Source organism: Saccopteryx bilineata, chromosome 4 (assembly GCF_036850765.1).
Source record: "Saccopteryx bilineata isolate mSacBil1 chromosome 4, mSacBil1_pri_phased_curated, whole genome shotgun sequence".
In the NCBI taxonomy this organism is placed as follows: Eukaryota; Metazoa; Chordata; class Mammalia; order Chiroptera; family Emballonuridae; genus Saccopteryx; species Saccopteryx bilineata.
The window spans coordinates 108,500,638-108,526,571 of NC_089493.1; the positions used below are offsets into that span (position 1 = coordinate 108,500,638).

A 25,934-nucleotide genomic window follows, 5' to 3' on the forward strand; every position below is an offset into this window, starting at 1 on the left:
TGGGTTCCTTTTTAAGTAAAGGCAAAGTATGAAGTGTTTAGATCTGTGCTTAATATCATAACCTCAGGGATTAAGGACCATTCTAAAATTTCTATTTTTTTTAATTTTTTTTTAAATTTTACTTATTCATTTTAGAGAGGAGAGAGAAAGGGAGAGAGAGACAGAGAGAGAAGGTAGGGAGGAGCTGGAAGCATCAACTCCCATATGTGCCTTGACCAGGCAAGCCCAGGGTTTCAAACCAGCGACCTCAGCATTTCCAGGTCGACACTTTAAAATTTCTATTTTTAGTAAGCACTTTCTACACATATTTCTGTGGCTTCTTTGCAGTTTTAGAACTTAGGAATTTCATCTCCCTTCTTTGAATGAAGATTCCAAACAGTAATTGTAGGAAAAGGAAGCATCTTGCCTATTGACTTTAAAAATATTTTTGGAGAGTAGTACCAATAATATTTACAAAGTTTCTAAGATGGCTGGTAGCTTGAAATTGGTTATAGTGGGAGATTTTACCTCACAGAAATTGGTGAATGCCACAAATTGGGGCCTCCCCCTACTTTCCAAAGCAATATTAAAAATATCAAATGTGCCTCTTTCCTCATACTTGTTCTTCTAAAAAACTAATGGGGGGGGCTAATGTAATGGGAGCATTTCTTCTTATCTTCACATATATCTCTAGCACTTAACACAAGGCCCAATAGTATTCAATGACTGTTTATAAATTATGGAATAAATGAACAAAATTGGACAGAAGACAGGTACGCAAAAAGCCTCCTTTCTCTAATCTCAACTTGGTTCTCCAGAGGCAAACTCCTTTGGGTCCACGTATATAGAGTTGAGATTTTCCTAGGATTGGATATAGAGAGAGTTTAAGTCTTAGTGTGAAAAAGAGTTTGGTTCCACACCTATCTTTGATCTTGCAGACCTCCCTTGGAAGAAGAAAAGTGAAGGAAGTACAATGTATATTTAAAAAGTGAATAAAGCACAGAAGTAAGGCTTAACATTAAGAGAAAACTGATAACTTCTCCAAGAATGTATAATTATGGTCTAAAGAAAAAATTTTATAAATGTTGAAAGTAATTACAACTTACTACAATAAAGACTGAAACATTTTGCCCTACTAGTTGTGACATTTTTAAATTAATATTTTTAAAAATCTCAAATTCTACATTGGTAAGAGGGAACAAACTTAAGTTAAGCTTTCGTTTAGTTAAGTGGCCATCTATTGAGAAAAGGGAAAAAACTTTGTGAAAATGTCCATAGAAAAAGTCAAATGGAGTGTAATTTCAAATCATTTTAGACAGATTTCCAAAACTTCTGTGGACACCGTAACAATAGAGGTAATAATATTCTTGAAAAATGACTTGAAAAACTTAAATATTTAGGTTTTCCAAAAGGCCATCCTGAGAGGGGTTTGTCTCCAGGCATCATTTATTGAGAATATTTTAGGACAGTCTGAACTAGAGGAAGAATATAATAATGTTCTCTCAACATTACTTTCAGGAAACTTACCAAAATGTTTGCTTAGCAGTAAGCCTTGCCTTGATGGAGAATATAACCAGAGGTTTTCTTGGAAAAACAAAGCTGACTGCTAGCAATGGGACTAGAACCATGGTCAATTAATAGCCCAGTGCTCTTTCTACAGCTAAACTCAATGATCTAGATTTTGTATGAAGAAAAAAAGATATAATAGGTATTTTAGCTAGCTCAAGAATGGCCAACATAATGAATATTAGCTTAAAACCTAAGATTTGCAGTTTGGCAGAAATGTTTGTTTATACACTAAAATTTCTAGTATAGTAAAAATCCTTGGTGTGCTCTAAAATAAAAATGGGCAAAGGGGCAAACTACATTTTGGCTTTTTAATTCCAAAAGGCTTTGAAATATTTTCAAATATTTGAGGCAATATCATTACATAGGGTCTTGAAAAAATAAGAATTTTACTGAGATACAGAATATGGGTAGAAATATTTTGCAAGTACATCTCAAGAGTTTCCTGGCTGCTATTATCAGTAGTAGAGACACAAATCTTCCTGAAATATACAGGACAATTAACTATCCCACGGACTAATGTGCACTACTCATTTGTAAGATGGAAAGTAAACTACACTGCTAGTCTTGGTAAATTAATACTTCATTTCTTTCTTATAGTAGCTAATTTCTTCAAGAAACATGTTGTTTAGTTTACAGAGTAAAAATTAAATTTCCCTCAAATAAGTAGCATGAATCTTGGTATAAATACTATTTGCACTATGTTAAATAGAAATTCTTCTGAAAGTCTGCAACAGGTAATGCCAAATTATTGTGTATAATTTTTATGATGCCTTATATTAATGAAATTCTTTAGTAGTTGATACTATCTACACCATGAAGGAAAAGCTGTGATTTGTCAGAACAGACAAAGCTGGGCTTTAATCCACCCTTTTAACCATACTGCCAAGTCTATATTGTTTTCACTGCGTCTCAATTAGGAGACAGGCAGGACACCTGGTACTTCTTTATCTAAGTCCCATGGGCTGCCAGATGACTCAAAATCCATAACAGGTGCTAAGGCAGTGTGAGGATAGTCTTATTATTGAAAGCTGGAGTTGAATAAAATTTGAACCATATATAATTGCTCACAAATCAGTCAATTACTAAATGAAAACATTAAGTAAAAAGTTGATAAAAGCCCAATTCTACCAAAGTTCATGTGAACACATTTAAAGATATCAATCTTAAATAGAATTAAAAATTTAAACCTACCAAAAGCTTCTGAAAATCCTTCCTGATTAAATAATCCAGTAACAATTAGTTTCTACAGAGCACTAACATGATTATTAAATATGTGTATCTATTTTACTTTCATAACATTTATATGAAGTGAAACATCTAAAAGAAAAAGAAGTTACCTGGATTTCAAATTTAAGGAAATTAAAACTATGAACTCTCATTCTTGACAAGATCTATTTGAAAATATTATCATTAAGTAATAATGAGACTTCCACAGTCAACAGAAAACTGCTTCAGAATCACTAGTATTAGAGAGTTTAAAAAATGTGGAGGGGAGACTACAACCACCTTTGTGTTACTACTTTTGGGAACAAAAATTTCAGTACATTATAAAGTTGAGAAAACAAATATATGTGAACTAGATATCAAAGTTGTGCTATGTTAGAAGACTGCAAAAAGGAAAAAAAATACTAAATAAGTGAAATTTTACAGTGTACAATTACTTAAGTGTTATCTCTACCTAAATGTGCACTAACTTAATTAAGATTTTGTTTAAATGCTAAAATTATCAGGAAAACAAAAAAAGTGATTTATTATCATATAAGGAGTAACAAAGTACAGCAAACTGTCATTTAAGACCATGTCATAGAATCTATGATAAACAGTATATTGGCTTAAACTAATGCACTATATGCCTCCAGGGAATAATAGGCTTAGAGACTGGATTTTAACATCAAAATCTACCCATTAATCTTGACTTAAATATAATCTATTCTGCAGTAAAAGGAAGAATGGGCATTCAATGAATTAGTGCTTTTGAAATATTGCACTGTGCCCATTTACTGAAACCATTTAAGAGGACGCGAGGAGACGGACACTAGTAAATTTTATAGACTGGTACTGATTTACAAAACGTGCATCTTATTTTCCCTCAACTTAACATGAGAATATTATTTTTAAAAATGTATAGATTAAAAAAGTTTTTTTAAAATATCTTCCTTTAATCCTCTGAAAAAACATGTTTTATAAATTATAATATTGCAGTATAATTAGCCAACTTAAGTTCTGCTGAGAAAAAGAATCACCTATGAAAATACACCTTGAGGTTCAGGATCCTGGGGGCTAAAATAGGCTTAAAATTTTTTTCATGTTGTAAATCATTATTTCTTTGCATCATAACCACCAACTACTTGATTAGACTGACTAGGAAAAAAAGGGAAAGGACAAGAGTAGTGTTATTCAAATATCATGCCATACAATGTTTCGTAAAAAGGAAACAACCCCCACATTTTGAAAGAGAGCCAAAAGAAAATTAAATGAGATTACTATGACTGAAATAGTTATGTTACTCATTTAAATCATAAATCCAGTATTTAACCTGAAGATCTTCTGACTAGTATATTTTCAGTGTATTATTTTAGCACTTGCAATGGTTATGTATAATATTAATTTACATTTCTACATTAATATTGCTCATAAATATTCAGATATATTTGGGAATTTTAAAAATCATGGTGTAAAGAAATTTAAGCCAAATTTGTCTTTAATCTTACCTAATATATAAATTGTGCTGGTTTTAACCCACTTTCCCTTATTAAGAATTCTTATAAAGATTAAAAATCACTTTTCCCCCATTTAAACACAGTATCAAAAAGTAAAATTGACTTTTGCTCCGCTTTAATCTGGCAGGCTGAAAACAGATAATGACACATGAACAAGGAATTACTACAAGTGGTTGCTTAAATGTATTTATTTGCTTTCTTTTTGATAGTAGGTATGTGCTAAATAAAAGTCAACACTCCGATCAAGAGTAAGTAAATGTAGAAACATCAGTTCTGCAACAACTATTTTTGCTCCTTCTCTTTTCCGAATAGCAATTAGTAAAGCAACCCCTTCCCCTCCTCCCTAGTGCTGTCAAGCTGTTCAGAGCAGTTTGCAACTCGACAATGGTACCATTGTGAATGCTCTCTGGGCTTCCTTCCCACAGAGAGTTAAATGGGCAGTTCCTGCTGCCCATGATTGGTGTCCAGTGAAATAATACTCAAGAGCCAGGTTTTATCAGCTTCACGCCAAAGAAGTGAAGCCAGGGAACCCAAGCCTTCATATCATACTGGACCATATGCCAACCCTGATGGCCCCAAAGGTTTATCACTAAGAATCAGGATCCATCATGTCCCTTGTGAAATTTCACTTCACATACCTTATGTGAAATGCAAAGCTTCACTAAAAACGGAGCCTTCTTTACAACTGGCATGAACAGATGGACTGTAACAGTGGTTTGGCAAGCAAAAGTTAAGATTTAAATAGGTTGTATTCTAGTGTTGGAGAGGAAAAGCAGTTTGAAGAAAATGGGGAGATTTGTGACCCTGAGGTGACTTTTAATTCCATTATTTAGTTATTAAAAATTCAAGAGCAAAAGCCCTTATGTTTATTTTTATTTTTAATTTTTTTAGAAACAGGAAGAGAGAAAGCCCGTATGGTTATTAAAAGAAAAAAAAAATGGACTAAATGCACTGCAATTCCTACGTCAAACTAGGTTAAAGACTCATTCCAACTTTATGTTCTTCATTCTTTGCTCTGAAATCCCAAATAGCATCTGAATCTACAGCTGCTTTTATATTTAAACAAGGACCAGAATAAAACTTGCACATTACATGGTGGGCATGGTGAACAATAATGTGAGCATACCCGTGCACCCTTACCTCTAATATTGAAAACATAAGGGTTTAAAGGAGAAAATAAATCCCTGTTCTAGGATAGGTGAGAAGCTGATAAAGACAGAAGTAGAGAAACCTCAAATTTTGTTGTTTTTAGGGAACCATTTGCCTACAACCTGGTAAGAGTTCTCATATCTCCCTTCTAGTGCACGAGGAGATGACCCACCTGTCCAGAGTGGCATATGTGAACAACACAGTCACACTGGACTCAACAAAAGAAAAGACGGTGGAAGTGCTTTCTTTTCCTTTGATATTTTTGCTGTGAAGTCAATGTACTAACACAATAGGATAAAAATACTTCATGTATCAATAATATGTAACAGCATAATAATGTGTAAAAGTTCTTTATAGGAAAGTGTATAAAGAAGGGTTGTTATGCCGGAATAAAGAGTCTATTATGAAACTTAAGGTTTATAAAAACCTTAAACTGTCTTTTTAAAACGGCAAATATGTGTAAATATTACCATTTAGAGTTTCATTAAGAAAAATAACACTAGCTATTACTGTTATTAACTTGGCAATTACTATACAACTAATTATTATAAAACATAGAGACTTTATTTAAATACTAATCCAAATACTTATTTTGGAAAGAATTTAATAGAAATGGAAAATAATATAATACACCCAAGCTGTGTTCTGCTACTCAACCGATAAAGCAGAAGGAAGTGTCTGCTAGACACTGTCTGCTATATCACTGGCAGTACCATTAAAAAAAACAAGTTTATGTTGGTTTTTTTTCTGCTTGAGTACATTCCCTGGGTTTGACCTACTTTTTTATCTCATCTGCTACTATTCTTCCCTCTGCTGTTTATCACTCAGCAGTGTGTGGCTCCTCACATTTCTTGACCACATCACACTTTTTTCTCTCCATTCTCATTTCGTATCCTTGAAAAGCTCTCCCTGGCCTTACCTGCCTGGTAGTCCCATATACCACTGAGGTAATTAGCAGAACATGCTTCCTCAGTAAAGCCATTCCTAATTTCTTTTCCCCACCCTCCTTGCACTTCTAAAAAAAATCCATCACCTCTACCATCCTACTTTGTGGTATCACTATTGCTGGACTCCTCGGAGTATACATACTTCAATCACTGATTTCATCCATTCATTCACAGGGGTTTCCCTCTTTCCTGCACCTGATGGTAAGGTCCTTGAAAGCAGTGACAGTGACTATATCCCTAGCGTTTCTCTCACAGTGCCTCCCATGTAATAGTCAATAAACATTGATGAACAAATGAAAGTTCAAAAACTGCTTAGTGAGGCCCTGGCTGGTTGGCTCAGTGGTACAGCATTGGCCTGGTGTGTGAAAATCCTGGGTTCGATTCCCGGCCAGGGCACACAGAAGAAGTGCCCATCTGCTTCTCCACCCCTCCCCTCTCCTTTCTATCTCTCTCTTCCCCTCTTGCAGCCAAGACTGTATGGGAGCAAAGTTGGCCTGGGCACTGAGGATGGCTCCATGGCCTCTGCCTCAGGTGCTAGAATGGCTATGGTTACAACAGAGCAACACCTCAGATGGGCAGAGCATCACCTCCTGGTGGACCTCGGTCAGGCGCATGTAGGAGTCTGTCTCTCTGCCTCCCTGCTTCTCACTTCAGAAAATAAAACAACACAACCCCCACCCCCCAAAAAAAACAAAAACCTGTTTAGTGACCTTTTTTTGGGGGGGAGAAGAAATATAGCCTTTAAAAAGATACTTAAATTTGTCATTAGTGCATTGATTTCTTGGTAGAGAATAAAGATTTAAAATATCTCTAGAATACAATATAACAGAAATAAAAGTTGATCACGTACTAAAGTTCTTTTTGTGAGTTCCCATATTTTAAATATAAAAAGAGTAATCTCATTAGTTTATATTATTAAAACTTTTGAAGAGATCGTTGCTAGAGAACATTAAGAAACAGTGCTATTTTCCGACATACTATTTCAGTTCCACAGAATAAACTTCATTATTATAAATAATTTATTACATATCACAGAAAATTATATTTATTGCATTTACATCTTTTTGAAAGGACACAAGTAGATTGGTTAGATCCAAACTCACATTTAAAGGCATGCAATAAAATATTTCCACAGTGATTGTAAGGAAGCTTCTGAACTACCAATAATGTCATCAATAGGCATATATTGCCATTCTTCAAAAGAACAGCTCTACAAATTAAAATTGGTGTAGTAAAGAGTATATCAGAGTCACAACAGAAGTGTTGCACACATCTAGGACCTCTGTTTAAATAATGCTCTGTGTGCATACACAGACTATAAGGTTTGGCAGCAAATACAAGCCAAAAGGATGTTTAATAACAAGATATTCAGCAAGAAATTCTCCAATAGCCATGCCTTTGTCTTTAACACAGAACACTTAAAACACTCCCCTAACAAACCAGATTATTAGGTAAATTAAAAATCTCTATCTGATCTTAGGTCCTACTCAGTGTTGGGATTCAGGTGGTTCCCACTGGTTTGGTAGAACTGATACCTCATTTTTGGTTGTGTTTGGTGAACCGGTTGTTAAAATGGCACTTGTAATTAGGGTTCTCTCTATGGTGGGCACCTGGGCAGTCGCACAATGTGGAAATCACAAATTTACATTCCTTACTCTTTTTTAACATTCATCTGCACAGCAGCTTATTCTAAGTGCCCATAGTAACGTTACGTCCATAGGTGAAAAAAAATTGCAAGTGAGGATGCCAATCAAGAAGCAATATAGAAAAACCTTAAATAACAGTTTTATTGGGTTTTTTTTGGTCAGGTATTATTTAATATTTTTTCACTAATATTTTAAAACTCTTTCTTATAATCTAGTTTTGTGTAGCTCTTTTATTGTTCTTATTTAAGTAATAAATGCATGAAATAATAATACCTTTCAGTATATATAGTTTTTTATACTTAAAATGGTCATTAGGGCAGAGAACGGGTTGTTCAATTATTTGAATCCCACCACTGGTACTACTACAATAATTAATATGAAAGGCACAAGGGCTGCAAGCATTTCAGAGACCACAAAATCTGGATCACTTAGTTGAAATATTTTATTTAAAAAATTATCTCCCCTTTTTTTGATGCTTGAATGATCATAACCATCAATCTTAGTGTTTAACAAATAACCCATTTGTTCATGAAGTTTAAGACTTTCATTCAGAAAGTATGTAGAATGGCACTTAAAAGATATTGAGGGCTTTTAATGATATAGATGGTACAAAAGTTTAAGAAATAAAATTGAGGACCTCAGCAGTGTCTTGATTCTGTAGCTGTCCCCTTCCCCCTCGGTAGGTGCCCACCTTCTTGCTGTTCAGCAGGAAGCGTGAGCCTTCAGGGCTACAGCTATGTGCTGCTGCCTTCTTCCTGGGGAGGACACCAGACTGCATCCTTTCTGTCACTGTCATCAAGTCAGGGTCTTTTAGTATACTTAGATTTGTGGATTAGAGGAACATTTCCAGTGTCAATGTAGAGGATAATAAAAACGATAACATCATTTACAACCAGGTAGCTACCCTTTTCTGAGTTCTTGCTCACGATAGACAGGCTGCTAGTGCTTCAAGTGGATGATCTCAATCCTTACAACAATCCTGAGTTTGGTACTTGTTTAACAGATTAAAAAAACAGGCATAAAGACAGCGACACACTTAATAAGTGGTTCCAGATTCTGAGGTCCATGCTGATTTCCCAACAATCAACTTCCAAAATTTAAAATATAATTACTATAAAAATTAAGCATACTTATTATATTATCTTCTAAGTAAATGATTCACAAAAGACAGTAAATACACAAAATCATGTAGTTTCTCAATAAAGACACTTTCTTCTAACATGAAATGGCAGCAGTATTGATGAGCCTTCCTAAGAGGCTGTATAATGCGCCATCATAATGAACGGCAAACTGCATTAGTGGCGCCAATCAATTACATGTCATTTCATTTTGGCTCTCATACTTTTGCAACAGGTTCACATTTGAGTAGAACTGCAGGGCTAACAAACTGTGACTAATTGAAGAATGATCATTGACTTCTGGTAATTTGTCTGATAAACAGAAACCCAATTCTGGCATTTAAGAAAAAGTCAAATCTAAATGGATTAAAAGAAATCAAATATTGGTTTGGTAGGAAAGAATATTAAACCTAGAAAGAAAGTGTTTTTTTTAAAGATGCTATTTAATTTTAGAATGCCCCCCATACTGTTTATATATTTCATAGTATTATACACATGATATATATGAATATAAATAAGACCCCAAAATATACATTACAAGAATTATAACAGACATGTTGCATTCCATCTACTCAAATCTCACCCTTTGAGGCTCAGATTTTCTGTACATTCTCTGATTTTCTTACCTTGGAAATCCAACAGCACTTTACTTATCACCCTACCATGACATGTTCTATCTTGTGTTATGTACATATTATTCTCTCTCCATTAAATTATAAGCGTATTAAAGACAACATTACCACATGATTTGTCTTCGCATCTTTCCAAATTTTTACCACTGCCATGTTAGTGATCAATAAATATTTCTGATAGAAGAAAAGCATCAAAGTTCTATTTCTTGACCTGGTGGCTGCTAAACTGGAATTACTCATATACATTTAGGGTTTATGCACTATTCTCAAGTTTTACTTTGCAGTAAAAAAGGTTAAAAAAAAGTTAAGAAATAAGGACAAGTGATATGGTTTGATGTCAACCTGGTTAGGTAATGGTACCCAGTTTTTATCAAACATCAGTCTAGATGTTACTGTGAAGGTAGTTTGTAGATGTGATTACCTTTTAAATCAGGAGACTCTGAGTAAAGCAGAATACTCTCCATAATGTGGGTGGGCCTCATTCAATCAGCTAAAGGCCTTATGAGAAAATACTGAGGTCCCCAAGGAAGAAAAGACTTTTACTTCCAGATGTCTTCTGACACAGACTGCGATATCATTGTAGAACTCTGCATATTTCAGACATCCTAGTCCCCACAACTGTATGAACTGATTTCTTAAAATCAGTATTTCTCTATATACGTATACACAATTGTATTGACTGTTTTTCTAAGAACCCTAAAACAAACAATGTGATTACACGCTGTAACTTCTGAAAATTTCTATGTATAATGAATCTCATTTAAAAAAACAGTATATACACGATAGCATTATATTTAACATATGTACAAATTCAAAATGTCTCGGGTCAAAATAAATAGTGGCTTTAAAATTTTATTTAAGAAAATAGTCATGATAGCTAAGATTACAAAATTAATGCTTTGGAATTATTTTTTTCCACTGCAAGAAAACAAAAAACAAAAACAAACAAAACCCCCACCTAAACAATTCCTTTCAAAAACCCAAATCAATCTCTTTCTCTCTCACTAATAAATGATAGCTAAGATCAACTTGAAATAACCCACAGGTCCAATGATTATCTAGAATCTGCCTATTCTTCCTCTGTGGTATTATATACTAATTGTAATTGCATGCTCAAACCAACAAATTGAGCTTGAGACCAAAAAAAGTACCTAGCTGACAAAGTCAGAGATTGTAAGAAGATGCTTGTCAAGTACAAGTAATGCAAGAAACGACAAGTGAAGTGAAGGAGAGGTTTTAAAGCTTGAAAGACAGTCATCAATACTGACAGATTACTGTAATTCTGGCTGCTAGCGTGATCGATTTGGGCAGCATATGACAATCAATATTGTCCTCATTTAGTGAACAACATTAGAGTCATAGTTACAGAAGATGTTCCAAGGATAAAATTTAAACTGTATTTAATGATCATAAATAGCACAATTTATGCTGTGGAATCTTAATGGGTACTGTTATTGGGCATAAAATAACTGACATAGCAGTACAATTATCAAATATAATTGAGTTTATTACATATTATTTCACTCTTTTACTTCTCTTACAAGGAGTAAAGTAGTAAATGGTGATTTTCAAAGGCTACTTCTATCTCAATTTCTGTTACTTTTATTGATATGTTTCAGAACACATGCTTCTCCCCCATCTAGATTGTCAAAAACATACATTTTAAAATTTAATATATTTCTGAAATATTTACTTATTTAAAATTGAGACATACACATATTTCAATATCTTTCAATAAAAAACCTAGTTATAATGTTATATAAACTTTTACTTAAAAATCAAGTAATCCACCTGTATGAAGTCATTTCCCCCAACATTTAGAATACAGAACTTTCTGAATTTATGTCAAAGATGACTATATATTCTTCAGATTAGCAAAGGCTAGAAGTTTCTCTACTATATACTTTAATATATAGTATGCAAAAATAATTTCCATATAGCTTCTAAATTTAAGCTTCCAAGTCAAGAAAAATTTGTTTGAGCTTTTTTTTGTGTGTGTGATCGAGAGAGAAACAGAGAGAGGGACAGATAGGAACAGACAGACAGGAAAGGAGAGATGAGAAGCATCAAATCTTTGTTGCAGCTCAGTCTCCTTAGTTGTTCATTGATTGCTTTCTCATATGTGCCTTGACCAGGGAGCTACAGCAGAGAGTGACCCCTTGCTCAAGCCAGCGACCATGGGGTCATGTTTATGATCCCACGCTCAAGCCAGCGACCCCACACTCAAGCTGGTGAGACCCTACTCAAGAAGGATGAGCCAGTGACCTCAGGGTTTCGAACTTGGGTCCTCTGTGTCCCAGTCCGATGCTCTATCCACTGCACCACTGCCTGGTCAGGTGAGCTGTCTTATTTAATGTTTTCACTCTGAGTGTTCCAGAAGTAATTTTGCTGACAGAAATTGCTCATATTTATTGCACAAATAAAGTGTTCATATGTTTATGGTTTTCATCCGAAATCATTTCTCTTCATTCTAGAATTTTCTCCAATATGGTATCTATTAACATCTCAGCAAGATTTAGCTATTACGAACTTTATGAAGAAGGCCTGAAAATCCAATCCAATCAATTAACCTACCAACCAAGCAAACATAAAAACCCTATTAGGCAATTCCATGGTGTTGAGTGGAGTTGTTTATATTGACTGTAATTTTTACACATAACAGAATTAATCATTGTACAAAAATGTACCTTATTTACTAAGCACATCCAAATTCATTACCTTACCTAATCTTCATAACAATTCTGAGATGGGTATTAACATTTTTTTTACAGATGACAAAAGTGAGGTTTAGAGATTCTGTGAGTTGGCCAAGATCATAAGGCAGAGCTGGAATTAAAATCAGTGTTTCCTAACTGCAAGTCTAGTTGTCATCCCTGCAGTGTAACCTGCAAATCTGAAAGAGCTCTCAAGAGTATGAACTTAGGTGCAAGAAAAAGAAATTAAGCCATATCCCCAAAACTTTTAATTTTGTGCTTTTTTAACTACTTGATAAAGTATGCACCTTCAATATTATTTGTATCTTGGGCTAGAAATAGTTTATGTTTCCTCAATAAATCAAGTTCCTGCTGTATAAGCCAAGAGGCAAATAAGAGTTCTGTATTACAATCTAATCTCTCTCTCACCACTTTCCCAAAAGATTTAAGGCATTCTTTCAACTGTGTTTTAAATAAAATGGTAGAGGACATTACTCTCAGGATGAACATCAGCATCAGATGAACTTTAAAGAGGCAAAAGTCAGGAAGAAGAAAATTTCAGTGGAGCTGACAGTGTGGTTAAAATTAGTGGGTAACAATCTGTATATTCCTTGTAAGATTAGTTACCTTTCTAGAGATATTCAGGAAATAATAAACTGAATCCTTCTATTTCACTACAATGATCACTTGAAATCTGAGTTTTCAACTTAAAGTGAAGATCTGTCATAAATAAGAAATGCTATATAAATGTCATTAAGTTTAATGACATAACATGCTGTGATCCACCTATAATTCCATTTCATGGTGTCAGAATACATGAGAAATTACACAAAAATCAGATCGTATAAGCCAATTTTCACCAAAAGAAGAAAATGCACATGGACTTATGATAAGCCATTTCTTGTAGAATAAAACACAGAATATATTTTTAAAAGCCTTTCCTGTAAAGCTTAAATCCATAACTTATTATATAAAAGAAAAAGAGTTAATATGTTTTGTATCATATAAAAAAATACAGGAAACACAAACCTATTTTAGAAAGGAATATCAGAAAACAATTGAAAATTTGTACTTTTTTTTTTTACAGAGACAGAGAGAGAGTCAGAGAGAGGGATAGACAGGGACAGACAGGAACGGAGAGATGAGAAGCATCAATCATTAGTTTTTCGTTGCGCATTGTGACACCTTAGTTGTTCATTGATTGCTTTCTCATATGTGCCTTGACTGCAGGCCTTCAGCAGACCAAGTAACCCCTTGCTCTAGCCAGCGACCTTGGGTCCAAGCTGGTGAGCTTTTGCTCAAACCGGATGAGCCCGCACTCAAGCTGGCGACCTTGGGGTCTCGAACCTGGGTCCTCGGCATCCCAGTTCAACGCTCTATCTACTGCGCCATTGCCTGGTCAGGTGAAAATTTGTACTTTATGCATATTGTGTTTCAGGCACTGTTCTAAGAGCTTTACACATATTGATTCATTCAGTTCTCACAATACCATGAGCGAGATATAATCATCAGTCTCATATTTATACATACATATATATATTTATATATATAAAGTGAGGCTGAGAGAGGTTAAATAACTTGTCCAAGGCTATACAGCTAAGAAAGCAGTGCCCAGCATTTGAGTCTGGCAATCTGCCTTTAGTAGCCATGTTCTTAAACACGCCATGTCCTCTCAAACTTCCATGTCCCTAATTTGTTCTGATTCTGGAATGCTCTTAATCTTATCTACCTAATAAACTCAATCATTCTTCAAGATTGGTTCAATCCTCACATTTCTTAGAAGTATTTCCTGATATCACAACCCTTTCCACTAAATGAGAGAACCCTTGTTGTTATAATTCCAGAACACTCTGCATAACTACGGTACTATAGCCTAAACATATATACTGAAAATAATGTATTTCTTTAACCTATATAATGTACCTATATAATGGGGCTCTAAATAATTAACTAACCAAAAGGTAATTAAGTACTGACTTAAAAGTGTATAAAAGAAATGACAACATTCAACTATCATTAATGTTCAAATACTGGGGAAGAACTCCATTACCTATATGTCATTAAATGAAATTCAAAGGTCTTAATTAACAACAACACAAGAGTATTTAGGAAGTCCACATATATTAGAATAGAAACCACATTATTAAAAAGGATACAAATTTTGATATAGTGGAATCAGCGATTTCAGAGCACGGCTCGCATTTATAGCTGTTGATCGAACCATAATGGGTAGAACCTTTCCATTCACAATAGCACCATCAAAAAGTGGGCCAAAGAAGGGAACCTGATTAAAAAAATAAGAACATAATTTTATACTAAAATTGGAGAAAGGTTGTATATAAGAACAATCAAGATACTGGATACAAAGTGTTTCTGCTTCCTCTTTAGTTCTTCCTTCATTTGAGTACTAATCAAATTCAATTCTTTTCCATGATGCATGATTTACACTAGGCCCCTGGTCAGCAAACTGCGGTTCCCAAGCCACATGTGGCTCTTTGGCTCCTTGAGTGTGGCACTTCCACAAAATACCACGTGTGGGCGCTACCTCGATAACGAATGTACCTACCTATGTAGTTTAAGTTTAAAAAATTTGGCTCTCAAAAGAAATTTCAATCGTTGTACTGTTGATATTTGGCTCTGCTGACTAATGAGTTTGCCGAACACTGCACTAGGCCAATAAACAAAAATGCCAAAGGTTTACAGGATTTCATTCAAAAAAACAGTGTACTTCATGTAACAGACTAAATAATTTATATTTCCTGCCAACTTTCAAATTTTTTGTAGCCTCAATAGTACAAAAAAAAAATCAACTAGAAATAAATTCCTCTTTCTGTACTGAATGCTAACACAGGGAAGATATTCATTCTAACAGGCACCAAGTTTTTCATTATTTGTGTGTGATACTAGCTTTATTAAAAAACCTAAAATACTTCCATCACATGATTTATTAGAAAAAATCTGTTTTGAAATTGTTTTATCAGGTGACTGACAATTTCAAAAGTTATTCTATAACTATGGTTGGTACAAATGGCAGCTGAAGACAATGACCTGAGCTGCGAACACAGTAAATATATTAGGCTCATGGTCATATTCTGTCTCTGGCTGTATATTATTCTTCAATTTATTTTAAAAAAGAAAAAACTCATTAACTTGTAAAAACCATTCTTAGTTTGTGGTTGTACAAAAACAGAAAGTAGCCTGACCAGGCGGTGGCGCAGTGGATAGAGCATCGGACTGGGATGCAGAGGACCCGAGTTCAAGACCCCGAGGTCGCCAGCTTGAGCTCATCTGGTCTGAGCAAAAGCCCACCAGCTTGAACCCAAGGACGCTGGCCCCAGCAAGAGGTTACTCGGTCTGCTGAAAGCCCGCGGTCAAGGCACATATGAGAAAGCAATCAATGAACAACTAAGGTGTTGCAATGCGCAATGAAAAACTAAAGATCGATGCTTCTCATCTCTCTCCATTCCTGTCTGTCTGTCCCTGTCTATCCCTCTCTCTGACTCACTCTCTGTCTCTGTAAAAAAATAAATAAATTAAAAAAACAAACAAACAAACAAAAAAACAAACAAAAAAACAGAAAGTAGGCCATAGTTTGCTGACCTCTGGCTAAGAAACCCTAGAAAAATCTGGTCATGAGCTTAAATCAATATGTAGGAAATTTGACCAATTCAAGAAATTCTTTAGATTCACGATCAACTATCAAAAACAAAGTTTTATAAAACACTAAAAACATTCCATTAAAAAACAGTAAGAAAGACTCTAAAATACTACGAAACATTTATTATTTTGAAAGAAAATACTTCTGCAAGTGTGTTTCAATCCTACAGTATAAAACATCCAACTAGAACTATGTGGTTTTATAAAAAAAACTTTTTAGAACCCTCATTTATTAAGTGACATAACTAAATAATAATATAATCTTAATAAGATGGATAACTAAAAATATAGGAATCACACGTTCCTGTTCTAAAATAAAGGATTACTTCTTACTGTGTCTTTTAAGAAATTGTAATCATTCTTTTAATAAAAGGTAAGCCCTTTTGTGATCTGAGCATAAAAGAACTTCCACTCTGGTACTTCCCAAGCCTTCTCCCATTTGAACAGTTTCTTGTATTCCTTCTGATAATTCACACAGCTACCAGAGTCTATCTCATTTCCCATTTTTCACAACTTGATGCCTAATCTAATCCTTCTGAAAGAAGGAAAGAAACAAACCCATATAGAACTCAAAATATATTACTAAAATATAAGATAAGAAGTTCTTACCTCTGGCTTTTTCATTATTTGAATACTGAACATGTGATTTTTCATTGGATATATTATAATAAGGACATCACCAAATTCTGTAGGAATAATTCCTCTCCTGTAGTCTCGAGTATGCTCTGACCAAACAATGTGTACTTCATCATTTCCTAAATGTCTCAACTGAAAAACCAAGAAAATAGTTCATAATGCTTTAGAATAGTCCTGTATTTGTACAACTACTGTTAATACACTATACAAGATTAAAAGGTAAAGAAATAAAAAAAAAAACATTTAAAAAATTTCATTTGATCCTTCTATACAACACATGAAACATAAACATTCAAAGGCATCAAAAGATCAGAGTTTTTAATGGTCTATAGTCAATGGGAAACAGAGAACTTAGATAAAAAAGATTTATATACAGCCCAAATATTCTCTTTAACTAGCAACTGCACCAACTCTCCACTATCAAACCTTTTAAAAGTTGTTTAAAAGAGTGTTTTTAAAAGTGACTGACTGAAGATTTCTGATCACTCCTTGGAAGCACTAATGAGCAGCAAACTGGCCTAAAGGAAGCAACAGGAAGAAGGGTAAAAGAAATAGATAATTCATAAACTCGGTAATCACCTATTGAGTATGAGAAATTGACTATATTTGGTATAACAAATTTATTTCCAAGTTTTCTTTGGCTTATGAAACTCATCCAAAAAGATTTCTTGAAATTTCTTAGACTCTCAATATGTTATTTAAATATTTGTGGTGCTACATAGATGTTTTTGGCAATCAAAGAGAGATGACATTATACTGATTAAAATTATAAAAAGCAAAACATCCCAAAATTGAATTTCTATGTTATCAGAAAAATGAACCTTATACTCATTAGTCTTGAGTATTCTTCATAAAAATTACTGTATAAACATGTATTTTAATACAAAATTTGGTTATTTTAGCACATTTATTGATTTGCCACTGGAAACATTTGAGTCTGTTTTTCGTGCACATCTCATGTGAACTTTTCCATTACTTTAGACGAGTGAAAACACTCTGGATGGGAAAGTTGGAAAAGAAAAGCTAGAGTAAGCATCATTAATATTTTTATTTATAGTGTATGAGCTAACATACAGACAATTTCTATTTCTGAAATATGCATTTTGGGGGGCTTAAATACCATAAGGTAGAAAAAAATGTTAAATGTATAATTTAAAGAAAGGAGTTAAGTCCAATTAGTGAAAGGATCTCTTCGGTTACCCTTCAACTCTGGAGTTCTTAACCTAGATTCAATGCTCTGTGAATATTTAAAAGTTATTTGTAAAATTTTGTGTATTTATCTGAGAGTCTATCAAAGAGTATAATAATACCAAAAATAAAAAAAGCCAAGAATCAGTGTTCTAATGGTTCTTAAAGTTCCCAACACCAATCTATCTAAAAATCCTACCTAACCTGTGGTGACATGGTACATAAAGTGTCTACCTGGCACACTGAGGCTGCTGGTTCAAAACCCTGGCTTCCCTGGTCAAGGCACATGTGGGCGTTGATGCTTCCTGTCCCTCCCTCTTCTCTCTCTTTCTCTCTCCTTTCTAAATGAATAAATAAAATCTTAAAAAAAAAAAAAAAGAAAAGAAAATCCTAATCACTATGAATGTCATTAAGTATTTGAAAACATAAAGTAAACTCCTGAACTTTAAAATCTGTATTACTAAGCAAGAAATGCCTTCTCAGATACTTTTACGAACTGTAAGATAGAGGCAGCTTTTATTACTCTAAAGATAGCGCCACACTAAATATATAGACCAGAATCTATTTTAGAAGTATAGTATAAAGATTTATTTTTCTTTTAAGGAGGACTTTACTTTAGGTTTAAGTGGATTAAATAATTATTATTATTTTTATTTTTGGAAACCATAAATGTGCTTACTGCTCTAAATACATGACAGCAGGCCTCAAATATCAAAATATTATTTAAAGTTTAATTCTCATTATTTACACCACACACAGTTGAGTGATATAAATGCACGACCTAGACTTTTTGACATCTTTAAAAACCAAAAAAGATTACACAACTCAGAAAAGCCATGGCTCTGTAATTTCATTTTTTAATCAAAATACTTTAAAAATATCCTTCCTATACAGCCATCCCCATGTGTCAGCTTCCCTAATAAGTTTATGTTAACTGAATACAAAAGAAATGTGAAATAAATTTAACCAGGAGGGATGATCCAATCTAATTTTGATACATTAATGTCATATGCTGTACATGTTACAATAGCAGGCAGATCTAATACTAAGCTCCAGGCTATACTGAGATTTCCAAATGGCAGATTGTTCTAAGTGATATCAAGTATAATTGAAGTAATAAACGATAGTAAAAGCTGAGCACACTGTCAGGAAGAATTTAAGTATTTACTTTTTAAAATTAAATGAGTTAGGTTAGGAAAGACAAGACAACTGAAATAATGCAGGTCTCAATTTACAGAAAATTCCTTTTATTTATCAGCTACATTAACCCTTGAACTCTTGCCAAAGCTTTCTATAATTTCTAGTGCTCACTTATCTAAAGAAACGAGAGAAAAGGGGAACTGGTTTTATCTCATAAGCAAAGCTTCTCTTCAAATATCTACTTCAGAGTATTAAAAGTGTGTTATAGTGGAAAAAAAATACATTTTTTGCCATAATGTCATAATGAAGATATTTGTGGTCCAGAATCATGAGTATAACAAAGTTATTCTCAACATGCTCAAGCATTTTAAGGGAAAAGCTTCAAGAATATTCCTTATGACTTATATTCAAATGCTAAAAAAGTAATTATTTTATGCTGTCATGAAGCATGGTTTTATAACTTTATATAAGATAATCCTCTATAATAATTAAATACAAATTGAAAAATTACTAATAATTGCTATGTATCTTAGAAATTCCTGAAAAGACTACTGAAAAAATCAATTTTGAGTGGTTAATAATAGAAATTTCAGAAGTATGTTTAACATTTATTTGACACAAAAACTTCATATATTTTGTATTTATTTTACTTATTCGTTATCTTGTCTTTATAAGATTGTGTCCTATGTATACTCAACAGATTTTTCTATAATCTGAAAACACTCAACGGGGTTCCTAACTACATGCTTTTATACTCAGATGTCAATCACTTCCAAAATAGAATACAAGACACTTCTGTATATGGGTTAGGTCTGTTAAAATCATTGGCAACCATACGTTCTTCCAAATTCACTTGAACTGCTGCTGAAGCAATTATTATTATTTGAAATTCAAAGTGTGTAACATTGGCTGCAATTATCATTACCAATTAATGAAGACAAAGTAGTTAAATGAAATTCGACGTGTAAAATCAAAGTTCTTAAACCATTATAGAATCTTAGCACCAGAAGAGACCTTGAGGTTCTAATTTCCCACCCAATACAGGAACTCCCACTGTAATATTCCTGATAAGTAATCTTCTGTTTGAATACTTCTAAGGTTAGGTAGCTTAAAAATTTACAAATCAATCCATTCATTTTTAAGGAGCTTCAATCATTAAAACATTCTTTGTACTAAGCTAAAATCTCCCTTCCTGAAGGTAGTTCTTCCAAAATGAGGATTGTCAAGTAAATCAATGTATGTTATCTTTTCAGATATTTGAAGATCAGTCTAATAATATATCTCAACTTTACTTTTCTAGGTTAAAAGTGTCCTTAGTTACTCTTCTTACAGTTTACAAACTATTCATTATCCTGAATTATTACCTCAGGGAATAATACCATATTAATATATGTTCTAAGACAACCAACCTATAGTAGGATGACTTTTTTGTTCTGTTCACTTCATTTAATTTTCTGCATTTTTATAACGTTGGCTCAAATGCTATGTAGTCAATTCAAACCCCTGTCTTTTTCTTACAAAGTTCTCTTAAGCAGGTACAAATGAGTGATAGAACTAAAAGAGGATTTCATCTTTACTCTTATTAAATTTTAGTTTGCTAGGTTCAGATTATCTTTAAGGCCTATCAAGGCCCTTTGTTAGCCTGATTCTGCTACTCAGTATGTTGCCTCTCCCTTTCCTAAATTTGGTTTATCCTTAAATTAAAATGCTTATGTCTTCATTTAGATTTTGGATAACAATGTCAAATTAGACAGGTTTGGGTAAGAGCCATTGTAGATGTTCCTCCTGGTTAAAAAAAATAACCCACATTTATTAAGTGCTTACTATTCTAAGTGCTCTGTGGTAATTTATTTAATTTTTACAACAATGCTACAAGGGAAATATAATTATTATTACCTCTATTTTTACAAATGAGGAATTGATGCTTCAAAAGGTAAAGCAATTAAGGTCACTAACTAGTAAGTGGTAGAGCCAGAACTGAAACTCAGGAAGGCTCGTTCCAGAAACCACACTTTAACCACTTCCCTATATTGCTTCTTATTAAATAATTTATGTCTCTAGATAGGATTATACAACCAGTTATGAATATACTAACTGAACTATTATTAAGACCACATTTCTTCAATTTGTCCACAACAAACGACTTAGTTAAATGCTTTATACTGTCTATGGCTTTCCCTGATCTAGTAATTCTATTAAAACAAATTAAGTTACTTTGATGCAATTTGTTATGGTGAACTCATTGTGGCTCCTAGTGATCACTATTTTCATTACCTAAGTGCTCACAAAACATCTGTTTAATAATCCTATTTTGCAAGGCATTGACACGGAGCTCATGAATGTAATTTTTGTAGTTAGTAGCCTGTTCAAACTCTTTTTATGAAAATCAGATGTTTGCCTATCTTATGGCAGTGTTCTCATTTTCCATGATTATGAAGAGATTCCAGAGTCAATTCTAGATTTCCCCAGTACCTTAGTATATCATTCATCTGGAGCTGGAGACTAGAATTCATTTAAAGTTACTGTATCATCTCTTTCATAAAGTCAGTTTACTCTATGACTTCCCCATTTCTGTTAAAAGTGTGTAACAATTATTATTGCTCAGGATCAAAAGCTGAAAGTCTTCAATTTCTGTTTTCCTTATAGTATCTCTAACAAGCTCTTCATTTTTTGAAAGAAGTATTATACTTCTTTTTTGTACTTCCCTATGTCCTATAATGTTGCCCTAGGTCAGCTGCCAGTCATCCTATACACCTGAACTAGTTCAGTAGTTTCTAAAGGGCCTTCTCTCCTCTTTTCCTCCCTCCTTCCTATCAACCTTCTTTCATACATTAGAAATATTGAGAGCTGAGTAAATGCACTGTGCTAGCTACAGTAGATACAATGGTAAGGAAAAAGAGACATAGTCTCTGTTCTCACAAAGATTCAAATCCAGTGGAAGAGAGCGAGTAAAATAACAAGGCAATAGATGACTAATTTACAATACAGAAAACGCTCTAAATGTATTTCCCCAAATGCAAGTAACAAAGAAAACTAAGATATAATGGCACTGAAGAATGCAAAGAAGCTAATTATTATGTTAGGCAGGTACTTCAGGAGCTAGTGGGTGTATATGCAGAAACTGAAACTGAGTAATGCTCACTGCCTCAAGCCGTCATGCTTTCTTCCATCTTCCAGACACTCATATGGAGCAAAACACACAGTATCATATACTCCTCAGTCATGTGAAAAAACATACTTTCATAAACATTCTTATAGTCACACACATTTTTACACATTCACTTCCTGTGTGGATCATTCATTTTTTAATAGCTAAGAAAAGCTTCTTGAAGCAATAGGCATAGCACCTGCTACATTCTAACTTAGCAGAGTGGACACCCAATAAATACTGCTGACTACTAAAAAAATAATATCACAGTATGTGACTATTTTTTTCTAGCATTACATAGTACACAGCATAAAAATAGAATTACCTGCAATTACGACATTTAAATATGCCACTTTGAAGATAGTGCTATAAACAAAATAAAATAGGGTATGTGAGAATGTTACTGTGTGGAGGGACTTCTTTAGTTAGCTAGGATGGTCTGAAAGGGTCTCTCTGAGGAACTGTCATCAGTCTGAGACTAGAACAATGAGAATGAGAAAGCCTGATGATGTGGAGAAACAGCATTTAAAATGGAAAGAACAGTAAGTGCAATAGCTCCTGAGATGGGAATAAGCTTGACATAACGCTGGCAGGTTAGAGTGATGGTCTGTAAGATCAGATTGTGGTCAAGGGAAAGAAAAGTAACAGCAGATGAGATCAGAGGGGGAAGGCAGACAGGTTGCCAAGGTAAACAGGGCACTAAAGGCCACAGTGAGGAATTCAAATTTTATTCTACACGCAATGAGAAACCATTTCTATCCATCCAAATTATACCATTCACAGTGTGAGATAAATTTATTCTGAACTATTTATATTTTCTAGTTTCTCCATCCTCTGTTCTTATCATCAGGAGTGTATTCATAGAAATTAGGGTTAAGGGTAGAATCTATGACATTAAAATAGAATTATAGGCCCTGGCTGGATAGCTCAGTTGGTTAGAGCATTGTCTGGATATACAAAAGGTTGCAGGTTCAATCCCCAGTCAGGGCACATACAGGAACAGATAAATGTTTCTCTCTCTCTCTCTCAAATCAATAAATAAAAAACTTTAAAATAAGGAATTATTTTATGTAAGGTTATTATTTTTGGGACTGAAACCATTAGTATAATTCCATAACATTTATTAACTATTATATTACTACTTCTTTTGCTAAAATAAAGAAAATTTTGTTATTCCTTAAGCTTTTAAAAATTTAATTTCCAGACTATATCTAGCATATAGTTCTTTGAAAAGTCTAGTATATTGCTATTTTATTCCTAAATAAAGAAAAACAAATTGAAAATTAAAATCAGACCAAATAGGTCTATAAAGCTCATTTATTTGCCTATTATGACCAAATTTCAAAACAGAAAATGAACTGCTATCCATTACACTAACAGTATTTCAGAAGAAACTGACTTAAATAAAGAGCTTTCGGCCCCCTCTTTTGGGGGGTCCAGAAAATGAAAGATAGTCTAGAGAGTCCAACTAAGTATGTTACAATTATCTCCACTTGATCTTTCTCAGACTCCGAAAAGGATGATTCAGCTCCCTAGGAAGCTGAGTATCAGCAAGTGGCTAGAACAAGGAGACAGAGGAAATGAGACAAGCTCCTGTGAACACTTTATACCAAAGGTTCTAGCACTTTTGATTTTTTTAGGGGTGAATAAATTCAGTTAAGTGGAAATTATTTTTAACCATTTTCCATCAATCTTCCTCAGGTAGAGATAATTTATAGAACAGATGGTTTGAACTGGAGTTATATCAGCATTTTTGATATGGTAGTATAATTTTTAAGAGAGACTACTTTGTTAGACTAAATGTTTGGTTAATTTGTTGAAAAAGTAGTCTATGTTGTAAAAATTCTGTTGCTACTGTCTTGAACCTTGAAAAAGCTTCTCATCACAAGAAATAAAATACTACATTTAAATAGGCTCAAGGATATTTACCTGTCATTCTGAGAAAATAAAATGCTTAAAAATAATTTACAAAATCACTACATATTTTAAATAAAAAGTGAGAACTAAAATTAATTTCTATAAAACAGATATAAATGATTTTCTCCTTTTAAGTTTAAAACAAAGAACCAGAGTCATAAATAATTCTAGCTTGCCAGAGGCATGGCTATTTCTTTATACTGACTGTCGACTATCTAATTTAATTAGAGGTATTAAACTCCATGCTGAGGTCAACAAACCTTACATCCTCCGATATTACACTTCAACCAGTGCTCATTAATGTGTCTACTGAATGGATTAACACACTAAAGATATATGTACAAAGGAAAGGGGGACAACCTAATGATATCCAATTGTTCATTTGTAATAGGACACATGTTCTAGGCCTCAACTTATTACCTCTAATGTGGAATTTATTAAATTCAGGAGAAAAAATGCCAATACAGAAAGTGATTTTTTATTAAGGGAAACTGGTAAGACAACTGGTTTCTATGATTAAGTTTAAACATTTAACCTTTTATTAAAAATAAATTGATACTATAATAGAGCTAAAATATAAAAGCTTGTTACTTAGAAAAATCTTACATACGAGCACTCTGAGGTGATTAAGGAGAAGAGTAATAAAGCATAGGAAAAAGGAAAATTTAGTATATAGAGAAATAAAGGTTAAGTTTTTTTGATTTCTATGAAAAAGTTTAAAACAGCTATATACTGAGTTTTGAGATCAGGTGAAATTTTCCTTTCTACTGAATTAAGTGAAATGTTCTTCATTTACATTAGTTCCAACTGATAAGAGTAGATTTTACTTAAACCAATTTGTTATATTCAAGAAAATGATACCTTCCAAACTAATATTTTATTACACTACTTTACAATTTTGACAGGTTTCACTTTTTTTTGTGACAGAGATGGACAAAGAGACAGAGAGAGGGACAAACAGGAAGGGAGAGAGATGAGAAGCATCAGTTCTTCATTGTAGCACCTTAGTTTTCACTGATTGCTTTCTCATATGTGCCTTGATGAGGGGTGGGGGTGGGGCGGGGCTACAGAAGAGAGGTGACTCCTTGCTCAAGCCAGCGACCATGGGGTCATGTCTATGATCCCACACTCAAGCCAGTGAACCCATGCTCAAGCTGGTGAGCCAGCGCTCAAGTTGATGAGCCTGGGCTCAAGCTGGATGAACCCGTGCTCAAGCCAGTGACCTCGGGGTTTTGAACCTGGGTCTTCTGCATCCAGTCTGATGCTCTATCCACTGTGCCACCACCTGGTCAGGCAGGTTTCACATTTATGTGGTAGATACTATATATGTGAAAGCAGTGACATTTCAAATTTCATTTTTAACTTAACCACACACTTCTAAATAACACATGGGTCAAAGATTCTAAAAAAATAAATTTTTTTTAAACTCAACAAAAATGAAAAAGTTCTGGAAAAGAACACTACTGATGGGTATATAACAACAGTAAATGGACTTTATGCCAATGAACTATATATTTAAAAATAGCCAACACGGTAAATTTTATGTTGTATATATATTTTACAACAACAACAACAACAAAAACCTTCTTCTACACTTAGGAAACAAACTACTAGTGTTCAAGGTTTAATCCCTCAAAACGGCACTACTAAATATTTTCACCATTTAAAGGTATAATTTCAATTAGAACCCAGTCATTTAACAATTCTTAAATGGTGCTATCAATTCCAAAATTAATTTTGTTATGATAATTGATTATGAAACATCCATTTTAGATTCTCTGTAAACAATTAAGGA

At 33.7% G+C, this 25,934-nt stretch overlaps 1 protein-coding gene across 5 annotated transcripts in view; it reads right to left on the reverse strand.

Moving 5' to 3' along the window:
* RALGAPA1 (Ral GTPase activating protein catalytic subunit alpha 1) overlaps positions 1-25,934 on the reverse strand; it is a 269,942-nt gene that overhangs the window by 28,435 nt on the left and 215,573 nt on the right. For all 5 annotated transcript variants that reach the window (XM_066277755.1, XM_066277758.1, XM_066277759.1 and 2 more), the window contains 2 exons: positions 16,720-16,878; positions 14,610-14,737 (listed from right to left, as the gene is read on the reverse strand). In XM_066277755.1, the coding sequence (XP_066133852.1) occupies positions 14,610-14,737; positions 16,720-16,878 (287 nt within the window). The remainder of the gene's footprint in view (positions 1-14,609; positions 14,738-16,719; positions 16,879-25,934) is intronic.